Source organism: Pollicipes pollicipes, unplaced genomic scaffold, assembly GCF_011947565.3.
Source record: "Pollicipes pollicipes isolate AB1234 unplaced genomic scaffold, Ppol_2.1 Scaffold_3087;HRSCAF=3621_pilon_pilon_pilon, whole genome shotgun sequence".
In the NCBI taxonomy this organism is placed as follows: domain Eukaryota; kingdom Metazoa; phylum Arthropoda; class Thecostraca; order Pollicipedomorpha; family Pollicipedidae; genus Pollicipes; species Pollicipes pollicipes.
This window is the reverse complement of record NW_023596225.1, coordinates 19,378,849-19,402,815: the sequence shown is the minus strand read 5'-3', so window position 1 is coordinate 19,402,815 and position 23,967 is coordinate 19,378,849. Positions and strand designations below refer to the sequence as shown.

Below are 23,967 nucleotides of genomic sequence, written 5' to 3'. Positions count from 1 at the left end.
TATTCTGGCCTAACGAGGGTCATTCTGACCCACAGAGGTCCCATTTTGACCTGCAGTGGGCCAATTCCAACCTGTAGAGGTCTCATTATTGGCTGCGGAGAGCCTATTTTGTCCTGCAGATTATCCATTCTGGCGCTACGAGTCCCATTCTGACCTGTGGTGGGCCCATTATTGACTTAAAGAGCCCATTGCAGCTCGTTGAGAACCCACTAGCTAATATTGGAGGGCCCACTTTGGCATTTTGAAGTCTCCAAACTGAATATAGTTCTCGCGCCCCTGACTAGTAAACGCCATAAGGGGAAACTAAAGCCACAATATAAAGCTTCGTGAAATTCGCGGGATAACAGCTTCATGTTCGCAGTTCTTTTTGTCTGAACGGAATGTTTCAAGCTTTCCTAGCATTTATTACACAAATGTTTTAACAGAGTAGTGTGTTGCAAACAATACAGAACACACACGTTGGAGAAACAAGTCAATTAACCCTATTTTTATCATAGTGGTAAGCAGGGCGTCGAATGCCATTTTTTCAGCATGAGCAACTACTTCAAATTAAAATTCTGAGCCGGCCAAAACCATTTCGAGAAAACTGGTGTCTCATTCAGTCGTACGCGTCTGATTTAGTAATGAGTGAGAAGTACAGAAAAGGTGGCACACCCCTTTGAAGATCGGTACACCAGGGCGACATTTCAAAATTGGAAACTCAGGAGCGTATCTAGAACATAGAAAAGTATACGAATGCAAATGAAACCCTCAAAACGTGTCCACCTTGAATTTATGCGGTGTCAGATGAGGTGGTGTGCTGCTACCTCACCGGAAAAAAATAACTACAACCCAACTATTGTCATAGGCGGCGCCCAGGGAGGGAATAGCGAAGTCTCAGTGAATGGTTCGTATTTCCTGGGGGCCAAAGTGCTGATATCCGCTTTGAATGAACTATCGTGTTTATGTAGCACGTATAGACATGCTTCATAGGCGCACCAAGTTTTCTGAGCGGAAGGAGGGACGCGGGACCTGAACATGGGCCATTACCGCGGCCGTCGTTCGCTGACGGTCCGCTGCTCTCAGCCACGTTTGTCATCAATCACAATTCTCCTTCCGCTCCTCCTTTGTCGCTCCTGGACTCACCTCTGACACGTAATTACCCTTTTTGATGATTTCACTGTACAGAAGTGAACGGTAGAATGCCACAACGGTTGTCATGTTTCAGTTGACATGATCCTTACCGACCACGGAAACGTGCCTGCACACAAATGTTATTTGTATTCTCCGTATCCTAACGTGGATGCATTTTCCTATGTTATCCATTCATGGCACCGTGGCGCTGGCATCAGTTTGACACCATGCTGCTCATTTGCCCCTTTTGCTTCACATGAACATGCCCATGTCCCGGCTACATCAGCTTTTTGTGTAAATTTGTCAGGAAATGCAAAGATCTGCACCCAGATACAACCAAAATCCCTCATATACTTACACCAGCAGCCTGCATTGCTCTTTACACTGTCTGGAAACTCCTTCAGTCTCGAGCAGGCCTTAGTCTTAGCAGGCCTTAGCCTAGCGAGCAGGCCTTCTCGAGCCTTAGGACCGCTGTTGCCACCTTGCTCTTACTTTACGGCAATAGTGACTCTCATGGTGGAACTGCTCCTTCACTGGAGGCAGCAACAGCTCCTGTAAGCGCGAGGCAGCGCGTAGAATCCAGCAGCGATCACCGTCTTGATTTAACAGCCAAATCTCATTGGACGTTCTCCCCAAAGCCGGACCCTGGCACCGCCCCTGTCCATGCCACATCACACGCGCCGAAGATTGGCATAATGCATATACAGAATGTTTGGAAAGCCAGACAATTTTACCGACCGATTTTAGTAATCCAGGTTAACCACAGCTTGAACGAAATGGCCAAAGGATCGCGCCGCACCCGTGACCCCAGGCATCACCCGAGAGCTTGGCAATTGAACGAGGGCCGTTTGTCGCGCCGTCAACATGGCTCCTCGCGGCGCCGACCCGTGCCAGTCTGGAATACAGAGCATCCGCCTGCAGTCCCTGCTTTCGAAGTCATCTCCGCGAGCTGACACGGCGCCTCCGTACAGATAGCCTTTTGTGGGTGGCGTCGTCATGTACCGCCCACACTTGCAGGTTTGCCTCTGGTTGGTGCTCGTCTGGTGGCGTGTCCCGCGAGGGCGGGGCTTGACCTTTTGTCGCCGGTGTCAGGTTCATGGCAGGAGTGACAGCCTTCATGATGCGGACGCTGGCTTACCGTGCACACGGGCCGGCCTTCCAGGACAGCGATAAAACACGGGGAATAACGTCCGGGAGGGTGGCTGCGGGGAGAACGGGGTCAACACCAGGGCTCATCTGAGGCATGATTTCCGTCCACCAGTTGTGTCCTTTGTCTGACCGCATAAGATCCACCGTGACATGGCTCACGGCGGCGTGACCTCGCCATGCCGGGTGGGCGGCCAACCAGCGTCGACAGACGTCGAGCCACGCCGCCGTCACCAGCACGTGCCACCCTGTTTCAGGACATCGAGACGCGCGTATTCAGCCCCACCACGAGCTTCATCGGCAGCGCGCGGGACAGACCGCATGCGCGCAAACGCCAGACCAGCACGTCCAAAGACGTGCCCCTGAAGAAGCTGCGGGCCGCGGCCGACGGCGGCAGGAAGTTCTCCACGCGGAAGTAGCGGCGGAGAGCGCTGGGCGCCGGACGGACCCGCGCTGCGGCCCGCTCTGTGCCACGAGCTGGCTTTGCGAGGGTCGACTTGCCTTCGCGGGCGCTGTGCCGGCTGGAGGCGGGGAGTGGCGCCCGGAAGACTGTCCGCGTCTCGTCTTCCGAAGTCTGGTGTTTACCGAGGGCTGAGCTGACGTGCTGTGCTGGGCGCGCCAGTTGTCTTCAGCGGCGCGCGTACGTGTGGGTGGTCGGGGCGGTGCCGCGCGGACCGTCTTCAGCGGCGTACGTGCGCATCTGCGCAGGCTGTCTTCAGCGGCGTGCGTGCGTGCGGGTAGTCGGGGCGGTGCCGCGCGGACCGTCTCCAGCGGCGTACGTGCGTGCCCGCGCGGGCCGCCTTCAGCGGCTGGTACGTGCGTGTGGCTGGTCGCAGCGGTGCCGCGCGGGCCGCCGCCGCGCGGTGCTTGGTCCCTGCGTGCCCTCCGACGGCTTGCCCGGAGTCGGCACAAGGCAGCGACCACGCCAGCCGGGCATGACCGGAGTTCCGGAGCCACGCCTGCCGGTATCTAACATTGCTTCAGCTCTGTAACTCCGTTATCGAGCGGCAAGGGTCACCGAACGTGTACAGTGTGGAAATGAATACACAGACGGGTTTTTGGCTACCTGACCTTCAGAAATATCATTTAATGGTCTCGACCTGTGTATCGTCGAACATCGTATCATAACATGTCTGCATAGTCTCATCCAGGCATTGCTGTTCTCGCATTCTGGAAGGTGTAGTTTGATCACCACGTTTCAGCGAGAACAATGAGCAACCTCGCCGCACGGGATCAGCCACGAACAGAAAGTGCGTAGAGTCATTTTATTGCACCTTGACGAGTCCGATTAAGTATCAACGTAGGTCAGCAAACGACGCGCAGCACTGTGGACAAGCTGTGCTCCGGCAGTAATTCCGGGCACCATAACAACCTTGTGAACTGGCACGAGATGCATATAACCCGCTGATTCCGCTACGCCACAGCCGACAGCCCATGGGATTCGGAGTGCACCTACGCCCCCATCCTCTCCGCTGACGCGTACGCGTGTGTGGTGTACCACGGCACACAGTCGCCAGCAGGGCGGCCGGCCACCCGGCCGGGATGGGGACTACCCGTGGCGCCGTTTGGCTGTGTCAACCGACCGGCCCCCTCCTGCACCGGAAAAGGAGGGGACAGGCCCATAGGAAAGCATCGACCGACAGTTATGCAAGGACACATTGTGGGGGAGACGACCATACGCGCTACCACGTCACACCAGCCAGTGAAATACACAAAAATGCAAGTGCGAGTAGGTAGATTTGTGAGTGATTAACAGCTTCCCTTTGTGAAGATGTAACAATGAAACCACTTCGAAGGTGATTGCACGGCCACGAGACGCAAGCTGCTGTTCATCAAAGTCGGCCAACACAAACAAATCTTCAAAGGTGCAGTGGGTTGCACAGGTAACAGTCTCACAGTGCAGCATACATGTGTGCAACAGTCGGCAGGTAGGAAGGCACAGCCCGCAGCGGTCTGACCTCGAGCTTGGTAGACCAGCTACTCGTATCAGAGGGCTTCGCGTCCACTTGATGGACGTCAACGTCGACGCGTCAAGAACTTACATCAAGTCCAATAACTGTGAGACACGGGCGTCAAATAAATCCCGTGCGGCTGAGCTAAAGCTGCGCTTCTACTCCGTGCTTCTACGGTGTCACTGCGAAAAGGTTCCGTTTCATATTCACTACACCAAGGCAGACAATCGTACATTGCACCATCCCGTACTTTTCCAGTCATTCCAAAGGACGTCCATAACAGCGAAGCATGCCCAGCACTACGCGCGGCGGCAGTCTTGACCCATCGACTGATCTATTTCGGGTCGCTCCTCCCTACATCTAAAGCTTCTAATTGGCCCACCGTAGCGCGACCGTTCATGGGCTGAACCTACCAGATAAGTTGACTACGGCATATGCCTGAACGACCGTAGCGGCTGTAATGGGAGCGGTAGTTTACGCAAGGATGCGGCAAGCAATGCTGAAGGATTATGCACTTCATAGGTCTCTACACACCTCAGTCCCCGTACATCCAGTATCCCATATATATGCATACTTTGTCTCCTATGGCTTGATTACATCTCACCGCTTCGACTGAACCACATCGTTCTTGACTTGACATGGCTTGACTGCATCACGCCGCCCCTATGGCTTGACTGAATCATACCGCTCCTAGGGTTCGACTGGGTCATACCGTTCCTATGGCTTGACTGGATCATACCGCTCCTATGGCTTGAGTGAATCATACCGCTCCAACGGCTTGACTGGATCACATTGGTCCTACGCCTTGAATGAATCACACCGCTCCGACTCCGAGCTCAGCTTGACCATACCATGCCGCTCATGCCGCTCCAAGTCCCTGACATGTCGGGGCACGACAGTATGGGCGAGACAGTACCGCCAACCAGTCTGCACCCAGTTCACAAAACAAGCATAAGCCGGGGTCAACAGCACGGCAACAAGCGCAACACAGTGGGCTTGCATGGCGACCGCGCAGAACACTTAACAACCGGGGGTAGAGGACGGCGACGAATCACGACCCACCAACAGAAAACACGTGGTACAAGTATAGCGTACACCCTCTAATGGGTGTGTCGGCTCCCACATGCGGTAAAGCTGATACTAAGCACGACCCTGGCGTCCACCGTCTGGCGCAGACGGCCGGGCGGTGCCGGAGGCCTGACCTCAGGGCGTGGCCACTCTCCGCTGCCGGCTCCGCAGTCGGCCCGCGGCACGGCGCCGGCCGCCGCGGCCGCCGTGACCTCGGGTCAGCGGGCACCGGACGTGCTCCGCTGCGGCCGGCCAGTCGGTACTGACCAGCCGGCCGGTGACGGCGTGACCGCCGTCACCCCCGGTCAGAGGTCATCAGACGTCCTCAGCCGAGGTCAGCGGGTCGGCCGCCACCTCGCCCTTCAATGCCGCGATCGTGCCCATGGCCGCGTGAACACGGAAGTGCAGGCGATTGATCATGCTGTAGCCCTTGTATCCCGACCTGTCACAAAACAGGCGAAACAAAAACTGGTCAGCCTCCTGATGACGTAATGGTAGCCAGAACACGACAGGAGCAGCAGCTGGGCGCGTTTAGCCGGTACCAGAAGTCACGTCAGGTTACTCAAGCAAAGGTCCGAATTCGCTCGCCTCCTACGGGACGCACGCACCGGCAAAGGAATGAGGAAACATGAGCAGAAGAAACGCTCCAAAACCTAAGCTATTTCCAAATGGCACGTTACGTCCGGTAGGACAGAAAAAAACGCGGCATGCCACGAAACACCACCTGGCGCCGCAGAGGAACACACACGAGATAGCTCCGCTAAAGCCCTGCACTAGGGGGCGAGGAGGCAACAGCTGTCACCGGGGGAGCGGCAGCAGCTGTTGCCGGGGGAGCGGCAGCAGCTGTCGACGGGGGAGCGGCAGCAGCTGTCGACGGGGGAGCGGCAGCAGCTGTTGCCGGGGGAGCGGCAGCAGCTGTCGACGGGGGAGCGGCAGCAGCTGTCGACGGGGGAGCGGCAGCAGCTGTTGCCGGGGGAGCGGCAGCAGCTGTTGCCGGGGGAGCGGCAGCAGCTGTCGACGGGGGAGCGGCGGCAGCTGTCGACGGGGGAGCGGCAGCAGCTGTCGCCGGGGAAGCGGCAGCAGCTGTTGCCGGGGAGCGGCAGCAGCTGTTGCCGGGGGAGCGGCAGCAGCTGTCGACGGGGGAGCGGCAGCAGCTGTTGCCGGGGGATTGGCAGCCCCTGTCGCCGGTTGAGCGGCAGCAGCTGCCGCCGAGGGAGCGGCAGCCCCTGTCATCAGGGAGCGGCAGCCGCCGTGCCCGGTCCCATGGGCTTACTTGGCGTGCTCCAGGAGGCGGGCGGCGTCATCTGGCCGGCCGGCGTCCAGCGCCAGCAGGCCCAGCTCCAGCCAGGCGAACGGCACCAGGTACTGGTCGTCGCGCAACTCCGCCTGCAGCCGCGTCACGGCCAGCAGGCTCTCCTCGGCCTGCAGCGGGCTGCTCAGATGCAGCAGACTCACGCCGCGCAACAGCAGCAGCAGCGCCCGGTTGTCGGCCACGTACGGCTCGTTCGCTGCGGCATCAAGGTCAGGATCAGTCATCACACAGCAGTGGCGGCGGCAGCAGCAGCAGCACTGGCATCGCACGGTTGTTGGCTATGCACTGATGCAGCCAGCTTGATCGTTAACGCACGATCTATACAACACCCACAATGGCGCCTCCTCCTTTGCGACTAGCCACAGCTACAAATCAGGCCGCCCGTCAGGTAATGCAAGCACTTGACTATAACGGCGGCCACGTCGTCGTGGTTGGGGTCTGCTGGTACGCGGACCGGTCCTTTGTTCAAGCCGTGCACGGGTTGAAGGAGTTATGAAGTACGATATGTACCAGCCATACACGGAGCGCAGTCCAAAATACACTCAGGCACAGTCTGGTCCACCACTTCCCGCACGCAACAGTGGACGATCCGGGGTATTTTTGATACGTAGCCGTACGTGCAGGTTAAAGATATAGAGTTGAGACCCGTCATAACATAATCCAAGGAAACCGATCCTTAGAGAACACACTCAAAATGACGCCGGCGAAATAGCATCGACATGTTGTTATCATATCACGGCCGGCTGCAAACCGAGCATGAATGCAGCGCGCCAACCAAAACACTGGCCTGCGAAATACGAGCTCTACATGGCTCTGCTGCAGCACGCGCTCGCCCCTCCCTGAAACCTGACCGGCCCGACCCCGCTGACCTGCGCGGTCCAGGTTGGCCAGCTCAGTCTCCACTCGCGCCAGCACGTCCTCCACCAGGCAGCGCCGCTTGCGCAGGATCTTGAAGCCGTTCCAGAGGTAGAGCAGCTCGTAGCCGGGCAGCAGCAGGCGGCCGCCCTGCGCCAGGTACCGGCGAGACTTGCCGATGACGAACTTCTCGGCCGGCAGCGACTTCCCGGCGATGCGCTGCTTGAAGTCGGGCAGCGTGGTCATCAGCATCTCGACCTCGCGGCGGCGCGGCTCCGGCGCCGGCTGCGGCAGCATCAGCAGCGAGGCCGCCCGCTGGTAGCTGTAGATGGTCTTGGACCAGCGCGACTCGCGCAGCAGGAGGGCGGCGAACTCGGCCGCCTCCTCCCAGCGGCTCAGGAACCTGCGGCAGCGCGACGGACACGGTCGGCCGCCGCAGGGACGCCGGCGCGGCTGACACGCCTCCAAGCGCGCGGCACGAGCAGCACGTGGCCCCGAGGCGGCAACACGGCCCGCTAAAGCAGCCCTGAGTGTGGCGCACGAGCGTATGCGAGTCAAGTAACGTAGGAGGCTGCAGCAGCCGGGTACGCGAATCCTGTGCAGACTGCTGACTGTGCGGGCTGCACTGGATGCGGCCGAGCTCACTACCAGTGGCATGGCCGCCCGGCAAAGGTCGGTGGCCAGGACAACAGCGTCATTCACATATTGTCCGTCATTACCCTCTTTACGTGTGAAAGATGGCTAGAAGCCCACCAACAGATGAAGTGATGCTGAGCTGGCCGTAGAGGTCAAGTGGCCTTCCCCAGAAGAAATCGCTTACACGATCATCAATTTCAATAGGAAGCGCACTTGTATCACAACAAGCGATCGTGACCAAAGAGAGGCGTGCGTCGGAATCCTAGCTGTTGTACATCGCGAGAGCGTGCACCGACCGGTGGCCCGCTCCCCCATACTGACACGTGGTTCCAGTAGAGCTCCCAGAAGCACATGTGGTGGAACTGGGTCCAACAGTCCTGGCTGCGCCAGCTGTCCGTGTAAAGCTGCGCGCTGCGCTCAAACCGGCCGCGCACCAGCTCCAGACGGCCCGCGAAAAACAGGAAAAACGCTCCCTTCGGGTACGTCTGAAACGGCACACCAATGCTCATGTTATTACAGGCGCACATCAGCGCTTGCAAGCTCGACAACATTGAGGACAGGACATGCATCAACGTCATCTGCAACACGCAGCGTTCAATTATCATTTACTTCAACAGAGCGAGCTAATGATGCACACGACTTTAGTGCAAAACAAGTTGCGTTAACGCGTGCCAATATAATATCTATCACATAACATCACGCAAACACAACGCTCTTGAAAATGACATTGAAAACACTAGGGCAAAGACACCTCCCGAACAAGAGGCAATCAGCATGGCGGCAGACCACCACAAATCAGCCGATAACAATGCAGAGCAAGACCACACGGGACATCCTCACATCCCAGCGTCTCTACGTCGGGCGTCAAACCTACCAATAAATCCGAGCAGCGCTTCATGTGCCCCGCAAAACGCTCCCAAACACGGCCTGAAACGCCTGAAATACGCCCACACCAACCGACACCGAGAGCGGCCGATCCAGCAGCCTGGAGGAGGCCGTTCACCACCCGCCTCCGCGCGACGGCCCTCGGCGGGGGAGCTGAGCCTCACCACCAGCTCCTCGGAGAGGATGCGCTCCGAGCCGGCCAGGTCGCCCTCCGAGTTGCTGAGGAAGTACGTGGCCACCAGGTGGTAGCCGAGCAGCACCAGACTGCAGAGCGAGCGGTGGATGCTGTCCGCCAGCCCGAAGCCGGCCTCCAGCTCGCGCAGGCCCACGTCCTGCCACCGAGAGAGCGGGCCGGGTCAGCAGCTGCCGAGGGCGGGCTCCCTCACCGACGGGGAGGGGAGAGGTCACCGAGAGAGCGGACGGGGTCAGCAGCGGCCGGGGACAGGCTCCCTCACCGACGGGGGGGGGGAGAGGTCACCGAGGGAGCGGGCGGGTCAGCAGCGGCCGGGGACGGGCTCCCTCACCGACGGGGAAGGGAGAGGTCACCGAGAGAGCGGACGGGGTCAACAGCGGCCGGGGACGGGCTCTCTCACCGACGGGGAGGGGAGAGGTCACCGAGAGAGCGGGCGGGGTCAACAGCGGCCGGGGACGGGCTCCCTCACCGACGGGGAGGGGAGAGGCCACCGAGAGAGCGGGCGGGTCAGCAGCGGCCGGGGACGGACTCCCTCACCGACGGGGAGGGGAGAGGTCACCGAGAGAGCGGACGGGGTCAACAGCGGCCGGGGACGGGCTCCCTCACCGACGGAGAGGGGAGAGGTCACCGAGAGAGCGGGCGGGTCAGCAGCGGCCGGGGACGGGCTCCCTCACCGACGGGGAGGGGAGAGGTCATCGAGAGAGCGGGCCGGGTCAGCAGCGGACGAGGACGGGCTCCCTCACCGACGGGGAGGGGAGAGGTCACCGAGAGAGCGGGCGGGTCAGCAGCGGCCGGGGACGGGCTCCCTCACCGACGGGGAGGGGAGAGGTCATCGAGAGAGCGGGCCGGGTCAGCAGCGGCCGGGGACGGGCTCCCTCACCGACGGGGAGGGGAGAGATCATCGAGAGAGCGGGCGGGACCAAAACAGTTCGGAAGCGCCGGCAGCTCCCCACCCAACGATGAAGGGGTCACAGGGAGTGCAGGCGGGGTCAGCAACGGCCAGCGAAGAGTCATTCCAGCGCCGGCGGCGGCATGGCGAGCAGTGCGCAAAGTCAGACACCGAGGGCTACCGAGTCACAAACCTGGGCTCAAGACCTCATTAAAGGCACTCTGAACACACCCCTCGCGTGACATATGTGTAGCAGACTGGTCTGCATGGCCCGGACCGGACGCCCCCGCAGACCTCACCACTTCAGTGATGGTAAGGACGCATGACACGTGACCGTCAACACAAGCACACGTCATTCCCTAAGAATGCAGCTGACATCCCCAGAACCGCCATAAACACCATGAACTGAAAATGTCATGCGGCAACGAACCACGATTGGATTGGGTCCATGAAGTCCGTTGTTACCCACGATGCCAACCGGTTATATGATGTTATATATATATATATATATATATATATATATATATATATATATATATATATATATATAGGCCTCTGGTGTGGCAATCCAAACGTTGTTTTCCACACATTTTGATTGCCAATTATCTCCACGGTTCCGCGCGGTCCATGCTCTATAGCGCTCATCAGTTTATAACGCGCACACTACAGTCACGCGCTGCTCGCCTCTATCCAAGGCATGCATGGGCCTATCTCGCTGCAGGATCGGCGACAGGGACACTGATAACAGGTCCCGACCATGCCCGACCTGGCGCCAGCCGACACTGTTACCCAAAACAAACACCGTGCAGATGCCTACGACGTTTTGACCACAGCCCTCAGGCGAACGTGCGCTGGGAAGCGAACGCATCCTGCATGCGGAAACATTTGGCTTCCACATGAGCTTGGCATTGGTAGGACAGGAAATACATCCGACAGGGGCACACCCTGTTGGGCCTGATGACAGGCGCAGCAGGATCCGATGCATGGCCGCATCTCACGAAATACCATGCGCCCAAGGAGTCGTATACGCAAGTCCTGCTGCGATGCATGACAAAAGATACGGCATACTCACCTCTTTCGCCTGATGAAGCGTAACACCAGAGCGCGAAGACTGTTAACATCTGTCGCTACAACAATTTTACCCTGGGACTCTTACGGGACGCTCCACATAGTATTCACCTCATCATATGACTGCATTTTTTTCGGACCCTTCAACAAATGACGGAAAGCCTAAAAAACGCAACACAGGCAGCCATGAGCTTCAGCGCTAAAGTTGAGCAGCGGCCGAGAAAGCAGAGAATAATATCACCTTCCCACGCGTTGAACCCTTTCTCTAACCATACCCCACGTTTCGACAAAGCAGCGCAGTGTGCATACGTATTTCACTCGGCTACCATGCAATGTTACAATATTTTAAAGGTCGGTTTGGATCGCGAATTCACACGTTGGCATTGAACTTAAGTCAAACAGAATCTTTTGGAACTTAAAACCAGCCACATCCATCATACCATTCACTTTGCTATGAGTTTAACCCCACTCGAAGGCACAATCGCCAATATATGACAGTATAGCACACGTGGCAACGTCACGCATGTCACCCACCTTGTTCCCAGTAAACCCGACGAATTCCAGCAACCTCAAGATTTTCGCCGGAAGTTGTGAGATCATCTGCCGACAGAAATACGCGAATCATAACGACTCCAGGAAGCAACGACATATTCGATGAGAACACGCGCCCATTCCCCTGCGTTATCCCACTACAGTCTGATATCATTCGAGGCACGCGGCTGTAAAGAGATAGCACACCTCCAGATCGGTTCGGATCGGACTCGGTACTGCTACATCCTGTTACATATCTGGTTCCATACAATCACATCACCACACTCGAGAACGGCCGTCTGTCCGCGGTCGGACGACTTACCAAATTGAACGTGCCCACACCGAGCCGGACGCCGCCTTCAAAGTGTTGCTTGGTCTTGGAGCCGGTCCAGTCCCTGTGCTTCAGCATCTGCCAGCAGTCCCTGCCGGCCCCAAACACGGCGGTCATCTGCAGTCGGCAGGCAGAAATCCGCCGGTGACGAGACCGGAGCCGCGCCAGGCAGACTCGGAACGCGACTACCACCCGCGTGAAAATGCAATCCCGCACGTGACATGGTGCGGTCACGTGGTGACAACGCAACTTGGCACCATGTTGGGAGTCACGCCCTTGGGAAAGCTGTACATAACGAACAGTTCTGATTTGAACGGAAACGATACAATTTGTGTACTGGCAGTGGAACGCGTGTTAAAACAGAATTTTCTTCATGCACTGAATCAGAACAGCATAGTGCGATTTTCAGTTCCGGCTCTGGTCTGTGATAAGCTCCACTGTGACCATCTGGGTGCATATTACAACAGATAATGATCATGCACATACCCGCGCTCAGAAACTCCTAACGGCCCCTTGCGAACGGACCCACAAGTGTGTCGGACATGACGGACGTTAATATCCGACGGCTTGCGATGCCGTGACCGTTAAGCCCCTGCGGTCGTTCGGGGAATCTATTGATTTCTGCCTCGAATGTGTGCACTGCTTCTTAGTCACAAAGTGGGCCAGCGTCCTCAGCTGTGCGTCAGCATAACCGCGGCATAGCCCGGGCGAACGTGTTCGGTGTGAATAACACCAACGCTACCAAAACGTAAATCACAGGTGGCGGCACAAAAACCCAACAATTTATCTCAATCTTCGCGCCTTCTTGGTGGGGAGCGGAGGGACTTTCGTGCGCGCCGGTCGCTGAGGGCAGCTTGCACACATTACCATGGTGTTATGCAGCTAAATCTGGCGAATATGCGTGCCTGTTAACTCCCCGCACACGTGCCGGGGATCGTACCTCTCCCTCGCGGCCCAACCACCCAAGCTGTGCCAGATAGAGCCCGCTCCGTCGACGCCCAGATCAGAGGGGTGGGTGGGGGACGCGTCGGGAGAGGGAGGCGCTCACCGGTAGCAGGTGTAACACGTCTTGACCTTGAGACCGCCTCTGACCAGGCTGATGAGCGTCTCATCCTCGACAAAGTTGAGCACGGCCCGCAGGAGCAGACATTCAGCGTAACAGAGCTCGGCGTGAGCCTCCTCTGCAACAGCGACACGCCCGTCAACCCCGGCTGGAGACGCGCCAACAAAGCCGCCACGCGTCTGCGCCGGGCTATGAGTTCGGCCGCTGCCCCTCTCCCCCCCCCCCCCCCCTGTCCTCTCAGTCGGCACGCGCGCTGCGGCGCAACACATGAGTGCGCGGGCTGCATGGTATTTCACCGAAGCGTTACCGAGGGCTCCTTCGCACAAATGCTAGATACACGACCGACGTGGCGAATAAGCATGTACCCTTGAGAACGACTGTCATTTATTCCATACGCCACTCCGAATGACACCAATCCATGTCCCTCTCCGCGGAAAGCGGGAAGAGAGTGAAGCGCCGCAACTAGAGAAGGCCCCGGGGCCGACAGACGTACCACACAACAAACCTAGCCGCCCGGACACAACAGACAGCGACACAAACAGCGGGCTCGGCGGCTCCATCGGGTGAATGTTCCACGGATGCCATGGTCTCAATGGCTCGGACTAACTGCACACGGCACGTAACCTCTGCTGACCAGTACCGACACGAGCTCTCAGCGGCCGGCAGCGACGGTGGCTCACTACTGCTGACCAGTACCGACACGAGCCCTCAGCGGCCGGTAGCGACGGTGGCTTACCTTCCGTGTACAGACGGTAGTCGGGCTTCTTCACCATTTTGGTCACGGTCTCGCCGAGCGTGCTCTTGCGCCGCGCGCGGTTGCACACCTCCACACTGGCGCGCAGCACCTCCACGGCCGCCTCGATGTCCCGCTGTCGGCGCCCCGTCAGGTGAGCACGAACCACATCACGGAAGCCACCCAGCATGAACAACATCACGGGAGTCGCCCAGCACGAACCACATCACGGAAGCCACCCAGCACGAACCACATCACGGGAGTCGCCCAGCACAGACCCCATCACGGGAGCTGCCCAGTACGAACCACATCACGGGAGCCACCCAGCACGGACCACATCACGGGAGCCGCCCAGCACGAACCACATCACGGAAGCCACCCAGCACGGACCACATCACGGGAGCCGCCCAGCAAGAACCACATCACGGAAGCCACCCAGCACGAACCACATCACGGGAGTCGCCCAGCACGAACCACATCACGGAAGCCACCCAGCATGAACAACATCACGGGTCGCCCAGGACGAACCAAACCACGGGAGCCACCCATCACGGACCACATCACGGGAGCCGCCCAGCACGGACCACATCACGGGAGCCACCCAGCACGAACCACATCACGGGAGCCGCCCAGCACGAACCACATCACGGGAGCTGCCCAGTACGAACCACATCACGGGAGCTGCCCAGCACGGACCACATCACGGGAGCTGCCCAGTACGACCACATCACGGGAGCTGCCCAGCACGAACCACATCACGGGAGCTGCCCAGTAAGAACCACATCACGGGAGCCGCCCATCACGAACCAAATCACGGGAGCCGCCCATCACGAACCAAATCACGGGAGCCCCCCCATCACGAACTAAATCACGGGAGCCGCCCAGCACGAGCCAAACGACATCACAGAAGCCGCTCAGCTGGCCCTCATCACAGAATCGCTCAACACGGATCCCCAGGGTATGTTACTCGCTCGCGCGTGGTTTGAGGAGAATTACGGGATTGCAATGTGTGCAATAACGACGGCGTTAAGTTAACAAGTTCACGATTGCGTTCAATGCAGCCGTTACACGTGCTTGCACTGAGGATCTTCGTTGTTAACAGTGCTATCACGCCTTCCCGACATATTTTGCCCTGAAAAATAACATAGCAGTGGTTGTCTCGACTCTCCAGTACTGTAGGACACGGCACCTAACAACATCGGCTATGTTTACCAACGGCGACTGATCCATAAAGAAATCCGTGACCTTCTGCTGACTTGCGCGCTGTCGCCCCGCATCACTCACCGGGTCAAAGGTCATGATAGCCTGCAGGTAGAGCATAGTTCCGTAACCCATGGCGTGGTAGATGCTGGAGTCCCGCCTGTGGTACACAACGACTGAGGTAGGAACGCGGCAAGTCGGCTTGCCAATCGTCAGCGCTCAGCGCCTTGGCGCAAACAACAGTCCTAGCATACGGGACAGACACCTTATCTGCGCAGGATAAAAAGGGGGATGTCTTTATACAATGTCTTTTATGTCTTTTACACAATGTCTTTTATGTCTTATATACAATGACGCTCCTCCAAACAGGGGGAGCGTCATTGTATAAAAGACATAAAAGCTAACGCAAACCGATCCACACTACCTCCATGCAATTTGAGTTGTTTCTGAAAGATATGTTTCGAATGGTTTGCATGGGTGCTTGGGGTTTACAGCACTCGTCCAGCAAAACATACCGTGTGTGTCGCTGTACAAGCAGACCGCCATCATAGATAAGCCGAACAATTCCTCCGATAATTTCGCCCCAATCTCATTGCCAGACGGGACTGCGGAGTAGTATACGCGTCGTTGCCTGAGAACACGGCCTTCCCAGGCCAGACTGACCCTTTTAGCCAGGTTTCAACCGGCCCTCCTCCCTACCAGTCGAGCCAAGCGGTGCTCCGCTCTGGAATTCGCACCAAGTGCCGCTGGGCGACATCGTTAAACTGAAGAAAGAGCGGGGTAACGCACCGACACACGTTTGCACCAATGTCTGCGCCAATGTTTGCCGCCGGTGGCGCACGCTCCAGCAAAAACTCAAGCCGCGCAGTTTTTGTTTGTGTTTGTGTTTTTGTTTGTGCCTTGCGTCAGATCCCAGCGACCCGTACAGATATAGGCTCGAAAGCCGCCGCGTGGTGAAGGCCAATGTACTAACCATAGGCCTAATAGCCAGTTTAGCTCGGTGCGAACTAAAGGAGTGCAAGCCATCGGCCGGGAAGTGCGTAATGTCGCCTTTTTACTACTTGTTTTTAAATACAACATGCCAGAGCTTGAGCTAAGTGAGATAGAGCCATGCACAACATGAACGTGCCCAATGTACTGTGACCAAAATCCATCCAACAAACTTCGTGTAATCAACGATTATTGTGGTGGCCGAAATCATCACGAACGTGAGATGATTTTAGAAGGCAAATTTAGGCAAACCAAAATACAGCTCGCCAACCGTTCTTCGCTAAGCCTCTGACAAATTCACTCCGAATTAATGAATTGACGCGCTCCGGCTGGTGACTACAGTCATAGCATTTCATGGCGAACAGTGGGAGCACCAGGACGTCGGTCTTCTGGTGATCGTTTCATGACTAAAACACGGCATTTACCGCACCAAAACACATATTTGCTCTCTTCCGAACACAACATAAGCAGATTGATGATGATGATCTGGGCTTGGGGGTGTTCAGACTATAATGGTCATATAGGGCCCACATGTGCAGGTTAGGAAACACCCAGCCTGATGGTTGTGTGCCATCCATCACACAACACTGAACATCGGTCCAGTGTTGTGTGATGAATGGCACACGACACTGAGGCGGTGTTTGCAGTCATGCGGAGCCTCATGGCACCCTTCATTCACTACATGACAACACGTCCAAGCAAGGCTATAAACCCTGGGCGTGGGCAGGTGGAAGAATGCATGAGTGGCGGGGCCGGGGGAGGGTGCTGGCGCTGAGGGGGTGTGCGGAGGCAGACGCCGAGGGAGGGTGCGGGCAGGGGGCGGAGGGGAGGGGGCGGGGGCGGAGCTGGTCGTCCGGTCTGGACTGAGGGTCGGTCGATACGGCGGGGAAGCCGTACCGGGCCCGGCAGGCGGACAACGGCGGCCGGGGTCGCGCCCGACTGCGCCGTCACCCGAGCGTTACCCAGAGCCCCGCCACTGACCAGGGCCGCATCAGGTCACGCGCCTCGTCAAACTGGTTGTTGAAGAAGTAGCGGACGGCGACGCGGCATTCGTCCAACGCCCGCTCCAGCGTCATGGCCCCGTGGTGCTCGGGCAGCCTGCGGCGCGCCGGCCGGGTCAGCGGGCTCAGGACCGGCCGGGTCAACGGGGCTCAGGACCGGCCAGGTCAGCAGGGCTCAGAATCGGCCGAGCGGTGGCCCCGCAGCGGTGGAGCGGACATCAGGCTATCGTTCTGGCGGCGTATGCTCGCGATGAAATGCTACACACGATAAAGGAACGGTTCGATTCCGGGGCAGCGCTATCTTGCAGCGGCACTGATAAAGCTGGCTACAGTCAGCCTCCAAAAAAACACCGCAGGGCGAAGTTTGAAAGCAACTACCAAAATGACCAACGTGAAAAGGGATAACCACGACGCAAACCAGGTTGGTCGGCACAGACAGCACAGTGTGAACCAGCCTGGTCAACACAGAGCAGAGTGTGAACCAACGTGGCCAGCACAGACAGCACAGTGCGAACCCGCTTGGCCAGCCCAGAGCGTAATGCGAACCTGCTTGGTAAGCACGGACAGCAGACAGCACGGTGCGAACCAGCTTGGTCAGCGCGAGCAGCTCAGTGCAAGCCAGCAGAATGTAATCCAGAGGCGTACATACATCAAGAAGTGCCACTTCAATTGTGTCCTACCACAAGAAACATGTTCTTTAGTCCCCAAAAATGCATCGTGATTAAACGGTTACAGTTTGTAAACTGCACATCCGCCACATCGAGGTCGACTGGAGTGATTACAACGGCAAGGTAAGCCCGCGAAGCGTCGAAGTGAAGCTGCTGCACTTCACTGAATAAGCACATGTGAGATAATCCACGGCATTCTCACGGATGACACGCCTACTTACTTGATCGTGGCTTGTTCTTCCACGGCATCCTGAAACTAAAGAGAACAGAGCAGCGTCAGCTCGATACGCCGCACTTTTACCGGTCTTCTCCCGCAAAAATGAACATCACACTTAGCGAAACAGCTGATTCACGTGAATAGCTGTATGCATGTTATTTCACGAAGCGCCTACGACGAGGTAGCGAAACTATATACTGATCCACCCACTATGCGAAGGATCTATTTTGCTGTCACGGAGGCCAGTCCGACTAGTGATTCCTTCTATAATCCCGGAATGATCACAGCACACACACGATCATTTGTACGCACAGTGTTGGCGGTGCCTACTGCAATGCCATCTCATAAGGCTACAGCACGGCACGGCTCATTGCTGGTCCACCTGCTCATGCGTGACCATTCCGAAGGCCATTAGGCCTCCGACTAATTCCACTGACATCTCGAACCTCCCCACATAGTTACACACACTGAGCCTAGGCTAAGTCTTCTTTAGTTAATAGCGCCACACGGGGCGGGCTTCGGGTCACAGGTTCCTAATGCCGGACCGTGTTATTAAACAAAAACGCATAAAGACGAAAGGCAAGCCAGCCAGAGGTCAGGGGTGAAGTGTTTGACCACGGCGATTACAGCAAAATATGTTATGACTAGTGATCTGTACCTCATCATCCTCTGCGCCGTTGGATGCCATTTTCTACAATCAGTAACGTTCTTGGCGAATCTGAGGGCGGAGAGACATTGACAACAGTGAGCACCGAGTGGAACACGGTCAAAAAGGACGGAAAGCGGCAACATGAGCCGAAAAGATCGTCAGCAGCGACAAGATCGGTTTACAGATGGGACCAAAATTGCCGACATCAGGGTTTACTATCGTGATTTCGAAGCGGTACTGCTGTTGTTTTCTGCCTGCTGTCCGTTGGCGTCCGCTTTCCGCCCACACAATGGGTTGGTGTCCAGATGCAATGGGCATTTACTTAATATGTGAACTTCGGCCCAGAACAACTCTTCAAATCGATGGGCGAGGAACGGATGCATTCGGCAATCAATTAATGGCCGAAGAATGCATTAATCAACACCTGGAACAACAATCTCCTGAAGTGAACGACGACCTTCTCGCATCCATATGCTGTCAGTAGGCTGGATAATCTGAGAAATCCCTTATTTAGTCGGATACTCTCAATTTTACCTAACCGGGCATCTACTAAAGGTAAGGATATGAAGATTTAAATCCTGCGAATTCCCACCCTCTGAAGACGAGGATTCGAAACCTGCAAACCAGCCTAAAAACCGCAGTGGAATCTTGGCAGCCATCACTGGAGTATGGATGCCGATACATCGAAATATGTTGTAGGTTCCATCCTTCTTGCAAAAAACAAGTGTGAACAAAAAAGCAACAACCAAAAACAACAAAAACAAAACAAACAGGCATATGCGGGTGCTGCACCGCAATAACTCGTCCATCCTGTGTTCAATTACGCTGCATCAGCTATTATCCGACCCAGCCGATGTCGTTACTGGCCATACTCTGTCACCAAGTCTCGCCGGTTTGCTGTGGTGACAGCCGCAAAAACAGCGTTTGTGGCGACAAAAAAAAACAACGAAAAAAAAACAGGAAGGAACGGCTCCACAGAGCATTGCCAGGCAGGATGAACAGACAGAAATACAGAGGGCCTCTCACAGACAAATCTCCATCCAACAAAGGGGTGGGCGGCCTCCTCGACTTTAGGGGCGTCCTGGAACCAAGCGGCCTACCATCCGAGAAAGTGTTAACATAATTACTTAGCCTGATACTGAATTTTTAGGATAGCAATCATCTCTCTGTAAATATAAGGCACCCAGGGGCAGCTACCTCAAACGCAGAATTGGAGGATGTACCCCAACCCAAAAAAGTTTTGTGAGCCTTGTCGCAGTTTGGGAACCAGTATCCACCATCTGCTAATTCCCCTTAGAGTCTTTACCTCGCTGTTTTTGAGAAAACCTACGCATTTTACTGTCCTTTTTACACCACATAGGAGTCTACAAGATGACTTAGTCACAGTGTTAGAACATGTGCCTACCTTTTTTGTCATGTGCCCTCTGTATCTTATCATGTACCTTATCCCTTCATGTACCTATACCCTTCATGTACCTTATCTTTCAAAAAAGTCAAAGTAGAAGCCAAATCTAGCATGCAGCATTGTTTTGAGACACCAAAACCATTTTTAAAACCTCTAAAATTGCACTGAATCATAACATATCACCAGCTTTTCAGAATGATTGAAAACACATCAGCAATGCAAATGACACATTTTTCCAGCTACCGTCCTCGCCCTGTATTGGTACATGCACAGCATTTTGGACTTGGCTCCCCATCATGACGAGATGTTAATTGGTCCTGAGAATGGCCAGCTGGCTTGGGCTTTCAGGTACATCAGCATAGGCGAAGGAGCGTTTAAAAAAGTGGGGGCGGGGAGGGAAGGTGCAAGTAGGCCACACTGTAAAGTTACATGGTAGTGTTTTCTTGACAACATCACCAGCAACAGAAGTCAATGAATAAATGTGGTCACAGAGGCATCCAACCCTTGATCATGAGGACATGCTACCAATCATGTCTTTTCACAAGGAGTCATAAAGCTTGGAAAGCACACTTAACATCTAGAAAACACAGTAACTAGCAACATAAGCATGGTGGACTGGATAAGAGCACAAGAGTCAGCAGATCAGGTACAGGCCTGACTACTACTTCACTCCAGAAAAGAAACAAATCATCAATGCCATGGGTATCATATGTTCCAAGGCCATCCATATATGATTTCAAAGGGAGTGCTCCACATTTGTATGACATTTTGAACTGAAACAGCCATCTTGAAGATCATTTGATACAACTCACAGCCCTGAGCCCTGCCCTTCTTAAGACCTAAACAGCTGTACTTTCTGAGCTACACACCTGCAGAGATGTGCAGACTACTTCCTGCAGACTATCCCAAGGTTACTATAGCATACATGAGACCATAATGATGTCATTCAAATTCTGCCATTCTCTTGGCCATGCAGTGATCAAGACCAACAAAAGAATGATGGTCAAGCTTTTTACATCTCATGTTCATGAGTATAATGCCTGATATAATGCCTGTCAATTGGCTCTCAGTTTATGCTGTGCAAGGCATTACACAAGAATCAAACAATAACATCCAGGAGCATACCTACTAAATAAAGAAACTGGGTTGCCTAGAGCAGGCTGTCCACTTCAAAGTGTGCCAGTAATTATAAGTGAGCTTATTTTGTCCCATCTAATGCTTACTTGAATATCTTCAAGTGTGGAACATTCTCTTAAAGCACAGAGGGGACAGGAAAGTCTTGAAACAGCATTACCAAAGAATCTCAACTGTCCAGAGTTAAAGACAGTCTAACAGTACCTCAACACATGATTGTAAATCATGCTATAGTCTATAACTACAACTCAGACCTTACAACTGAAGCCCACTGGCTTAGCCTTACACATCTAGCTCAAATTAGGAGTTGATCAAATATTACCTTTTCCTTTTCATAACATGACTGTGACAAAACAAGTGGGAGGGGGGGGGGGGGGCGGGTGCTATTTACCTCCAGTATAGCACTGGGCCCAGCCCACCAGGCACAACAGCTCCTGCACAACTGTCCAATAGCATTGTTACTACGATCCACGATTCCTAATCCCAGGACGTCTTAAGGCTCAATTCAGCTGTTGACTTATGATAACAGGAGATAAAAAGGGCGTCGCCCTTTTAAAAAGACTGAATTAACTGTGGTCCGCACGCAAACCATACATTTGCGTCGGTGGATGCCCTGCACATATAAACAAGCCTCCAACACTTCAATAACTTCTCTGTGAAATACATAACACTGCATGCCCTTTCTGTAGCCACTTACCCTCTACCAGATCAGCTGGGTCGGTTGCATCCCACCCAACCTCCCCCCACCTTCAAACCCCTTACCGCGACCGCTACGGCCAAGGCCGCTGCAACCCGACTACCATCTCAAGGCGCTGTCGCTGCTGATCCATCAATAAAGGTTCCAAGCTTTTCACCTGATGAACATTGACGTCATAAAACCACAAAATGACTGTCAGTCTGATGATAACGCCTTAAATCAAACAGCTGTCAAAACAAAAACGCAAGTAGCCATGAGTACCTAGTGCGAAAGGTGGTTGAAAGGCGTGGAAAAAGTTGATTTTATGTTTGTTAAGTGCTATCAATATCCAGTACCAGATCAACACCACACCACACAAATGCAAATAAAAGAGCAAACTGCATGTTCCAACCGTGAAACGTTAAGAGGCCAAGACGGTTCTAATTTCAATGTTAAAAGCTGCATAAGGCCTGACCAGCGTTAATGATGATGATGATGATTTGGGGTCCTAGGGCGCATCGACTTTGACCTGCGTTTCTGAGGCGTGAGAGGAATATAACTAAGGTTGTCAGTGTTGGTGTTTTTTGCGACGCCCACATACAATCAGTTGAAAGAGCGTGCGATCCTTGTCGGATGTCGAGTGCGAGAGAAAGCCTTATTGTCTGAAGCGCAGCCGGAGGGGACCTGCCCCGCCTTAATCCCGTATTTTGTTTGTGTCATCGGAAGCTCCTGGCAAACGCTTACAAATCGTTATTACGATAACGATTATGATAACGATAACGCACCGAGGTCTAGCCCCTCTCTCCCTCGAAGGGAATGTTCCATATTTGTACGGGGTTTTGAACTGAGAAAGCCATTTTGAGATCATTCGGTGCAGTTCACAGCCTTGTCCTTCGTAAGACTAAGAACCTGTCTGGTCTCTGAGCTAGACACCCGCAAAGTTCTGCAAGGTGTTTTGTACGGACTACTTAAAGGTCACCCAGTCATGCACGACGCAAAAGGTCACCTAAATATTGGCATCCCATTGGTCGTGTGGTGTTCAAGGTCAAGACACAGGGCGTATTCGGCCGAGGGAAAATTATTTAACGAATGATTATCTATTGGATAATTATTCACGAATATCCCCAATTCACCTTTGGCCGGTCCGGAAATTATCCCCCAATTTCGTCTCACATGCGCCGTGCACAGTCAATCATGGCTTGATATCCTGTGAAGGTCGGAGGGGGGGGGGGGCGGGGGGGGGGGGGGTCCGGATCGCCGGGCCCCGGGAAACCAGAAATTACGGTCCGGGAACAGAAGGGTCCCGGGAGTCCTATCCGGCTCGCGCAGCTCGAAGGAAAATGACCGTTCCGAATAAAAAATGCGAAAAGCATTTCTTTGGCAGAATAAAGGCTCAGAGCGTAAAAATCGTTCCCTTTAGATGCTCAGCAGACCCTAGCCTTGCAGTGGGCTCTTCTGGCCAACAGGGGCATACTGCCTTTATAGCTATTTAGGGCCCTCCGGCCTTTCTAAGCCTCTTCGGAACACCCAGGAAACTTCAGGACCACCCAATGGATCCTAAACGTATCAGGAGTTGCATTGTCTGCTCGGAGCCCTGTGTGCCAAGGGACCCTTGGGCCGCTTATCGGCCGTTATAGATTAACAGGGCCTCGCGGGTCACTGAGAAGCCAGTTGAGTCATTGAGGTCCTCTGGCTGGTGAAGTTCTCCTCTAAAGCTCTGGGAGATAGGAACGAAGCATCGAATGTTAGAAGGCATCTTGCGTTGGTCAGAGCACTCTGATAACGAACGGAGATATGAAAGGGGTCACAGCGAGACGATTAAAGGACCCCGCGTCAGTCATACGCTCCAGCACGGGCCAGGGGCCTCCCGCCCATATTCATCCAGGGTCCGAATGCTTCTAACTGGGGTCTCTATACCATTCATTGAACCCGCTACACCAGGGATCTATATGAAGCTAAAGGACCTTTTTACGTCGTTCAAGGGCCCTTGCGTTGATCCAGGGCCAACCGTCCTGGTAAAAGGGCCTTCGGCGTCACGGAAGGGCCCAATATATCATGTATCCCTTTGAAGGCCTCCGGATCGGTCACGGGCACCGGCCCGCGTGTCGCCAAAGTGGTAGCCGGTGAGCAACACGAAAAGGGACGGAAGGCACTTCAGCCCCCATGCGAGAAATGCATTAGCTCCCCTAGCCTTGTCTGAAGACTATTATGCTATATAAGTTCGGTGATACACAGTGAGCGCGTCGTCCCCT

The 23,967-nt window shown here is 55.0% G+C and overlaps 2 protein-coding genes across 3 annotated transcripts in view; one reads left to right on the top strand and one right to left on the bottom strand.

Annotated features, from left to right (window-relative positions):
* Positions 1 to 3,335, top strand: part of LOC119114864 (histidine ammonia-lyase-like) — a gene marked incomplete in the record, with an annotated part of 16,668 nt that extends 13,333 nt beyond the window's left edge. The window contains 1 exon segment of the mRNA XM_037238920.1: positions 2,512 to 3,335. Coding sequence (XP_037094815.1) covers positions 2,512 to 2,678 — 167 coding nt within the window.
* Positions 3,336 to 5,564: 2,229 nt separating this feature from the next.
* LOC119114863 (tetratricopeptide repeat protein 39B) lies at positions 5,565 to 21,825 on the bottom strand. 2 transcript variants are annotated; one of them, XM_037238917.1, is made up of 15 exons: positions 21,737 to 21,825; positions 18,510 to 18,569; positions 17,856 to 17,890; positions 16,947 to 17,063; positions 15,060 to 15,135; positions 13,779 to 13,911; positions 13,028 to 13,160; positions 11,971 to 12,070; positions 11,652 to 11,717; positions 11,122 to 11,130; positions 9,132 to 9,299; positions 8,404 to 8,567; positions 7,461 to 7,849; positions 6,553 to 6,787; positions 5,565 to 5,721 (listed from the first exon to the last, which is right to left on the bottom strand). In XM_037238917.1, exons 2-15 carry the CDS (start codon positions 18,537 to 18,539, stop codon positions 5,595 to 5,597), a joined length of 1,782 nt encoding a protein of 593 aa, XP_037094812.1. In that variant the 5' UTR covers positions 18,540 to 18,569; positions 21,737 to 21,825; the 3' UTR covers positions 5,565 to 5,594. The 2 variants fall into 2 exon arrangements, with proteins under 2 accessions (XP_037094812.1, XP_037094814.1); XM_037238919.1 differs by lacking the exon at positions 11,122 to 11,130.
* Positions 21,826 to 23,967: the final 2,142 nt, after the last annotated feature.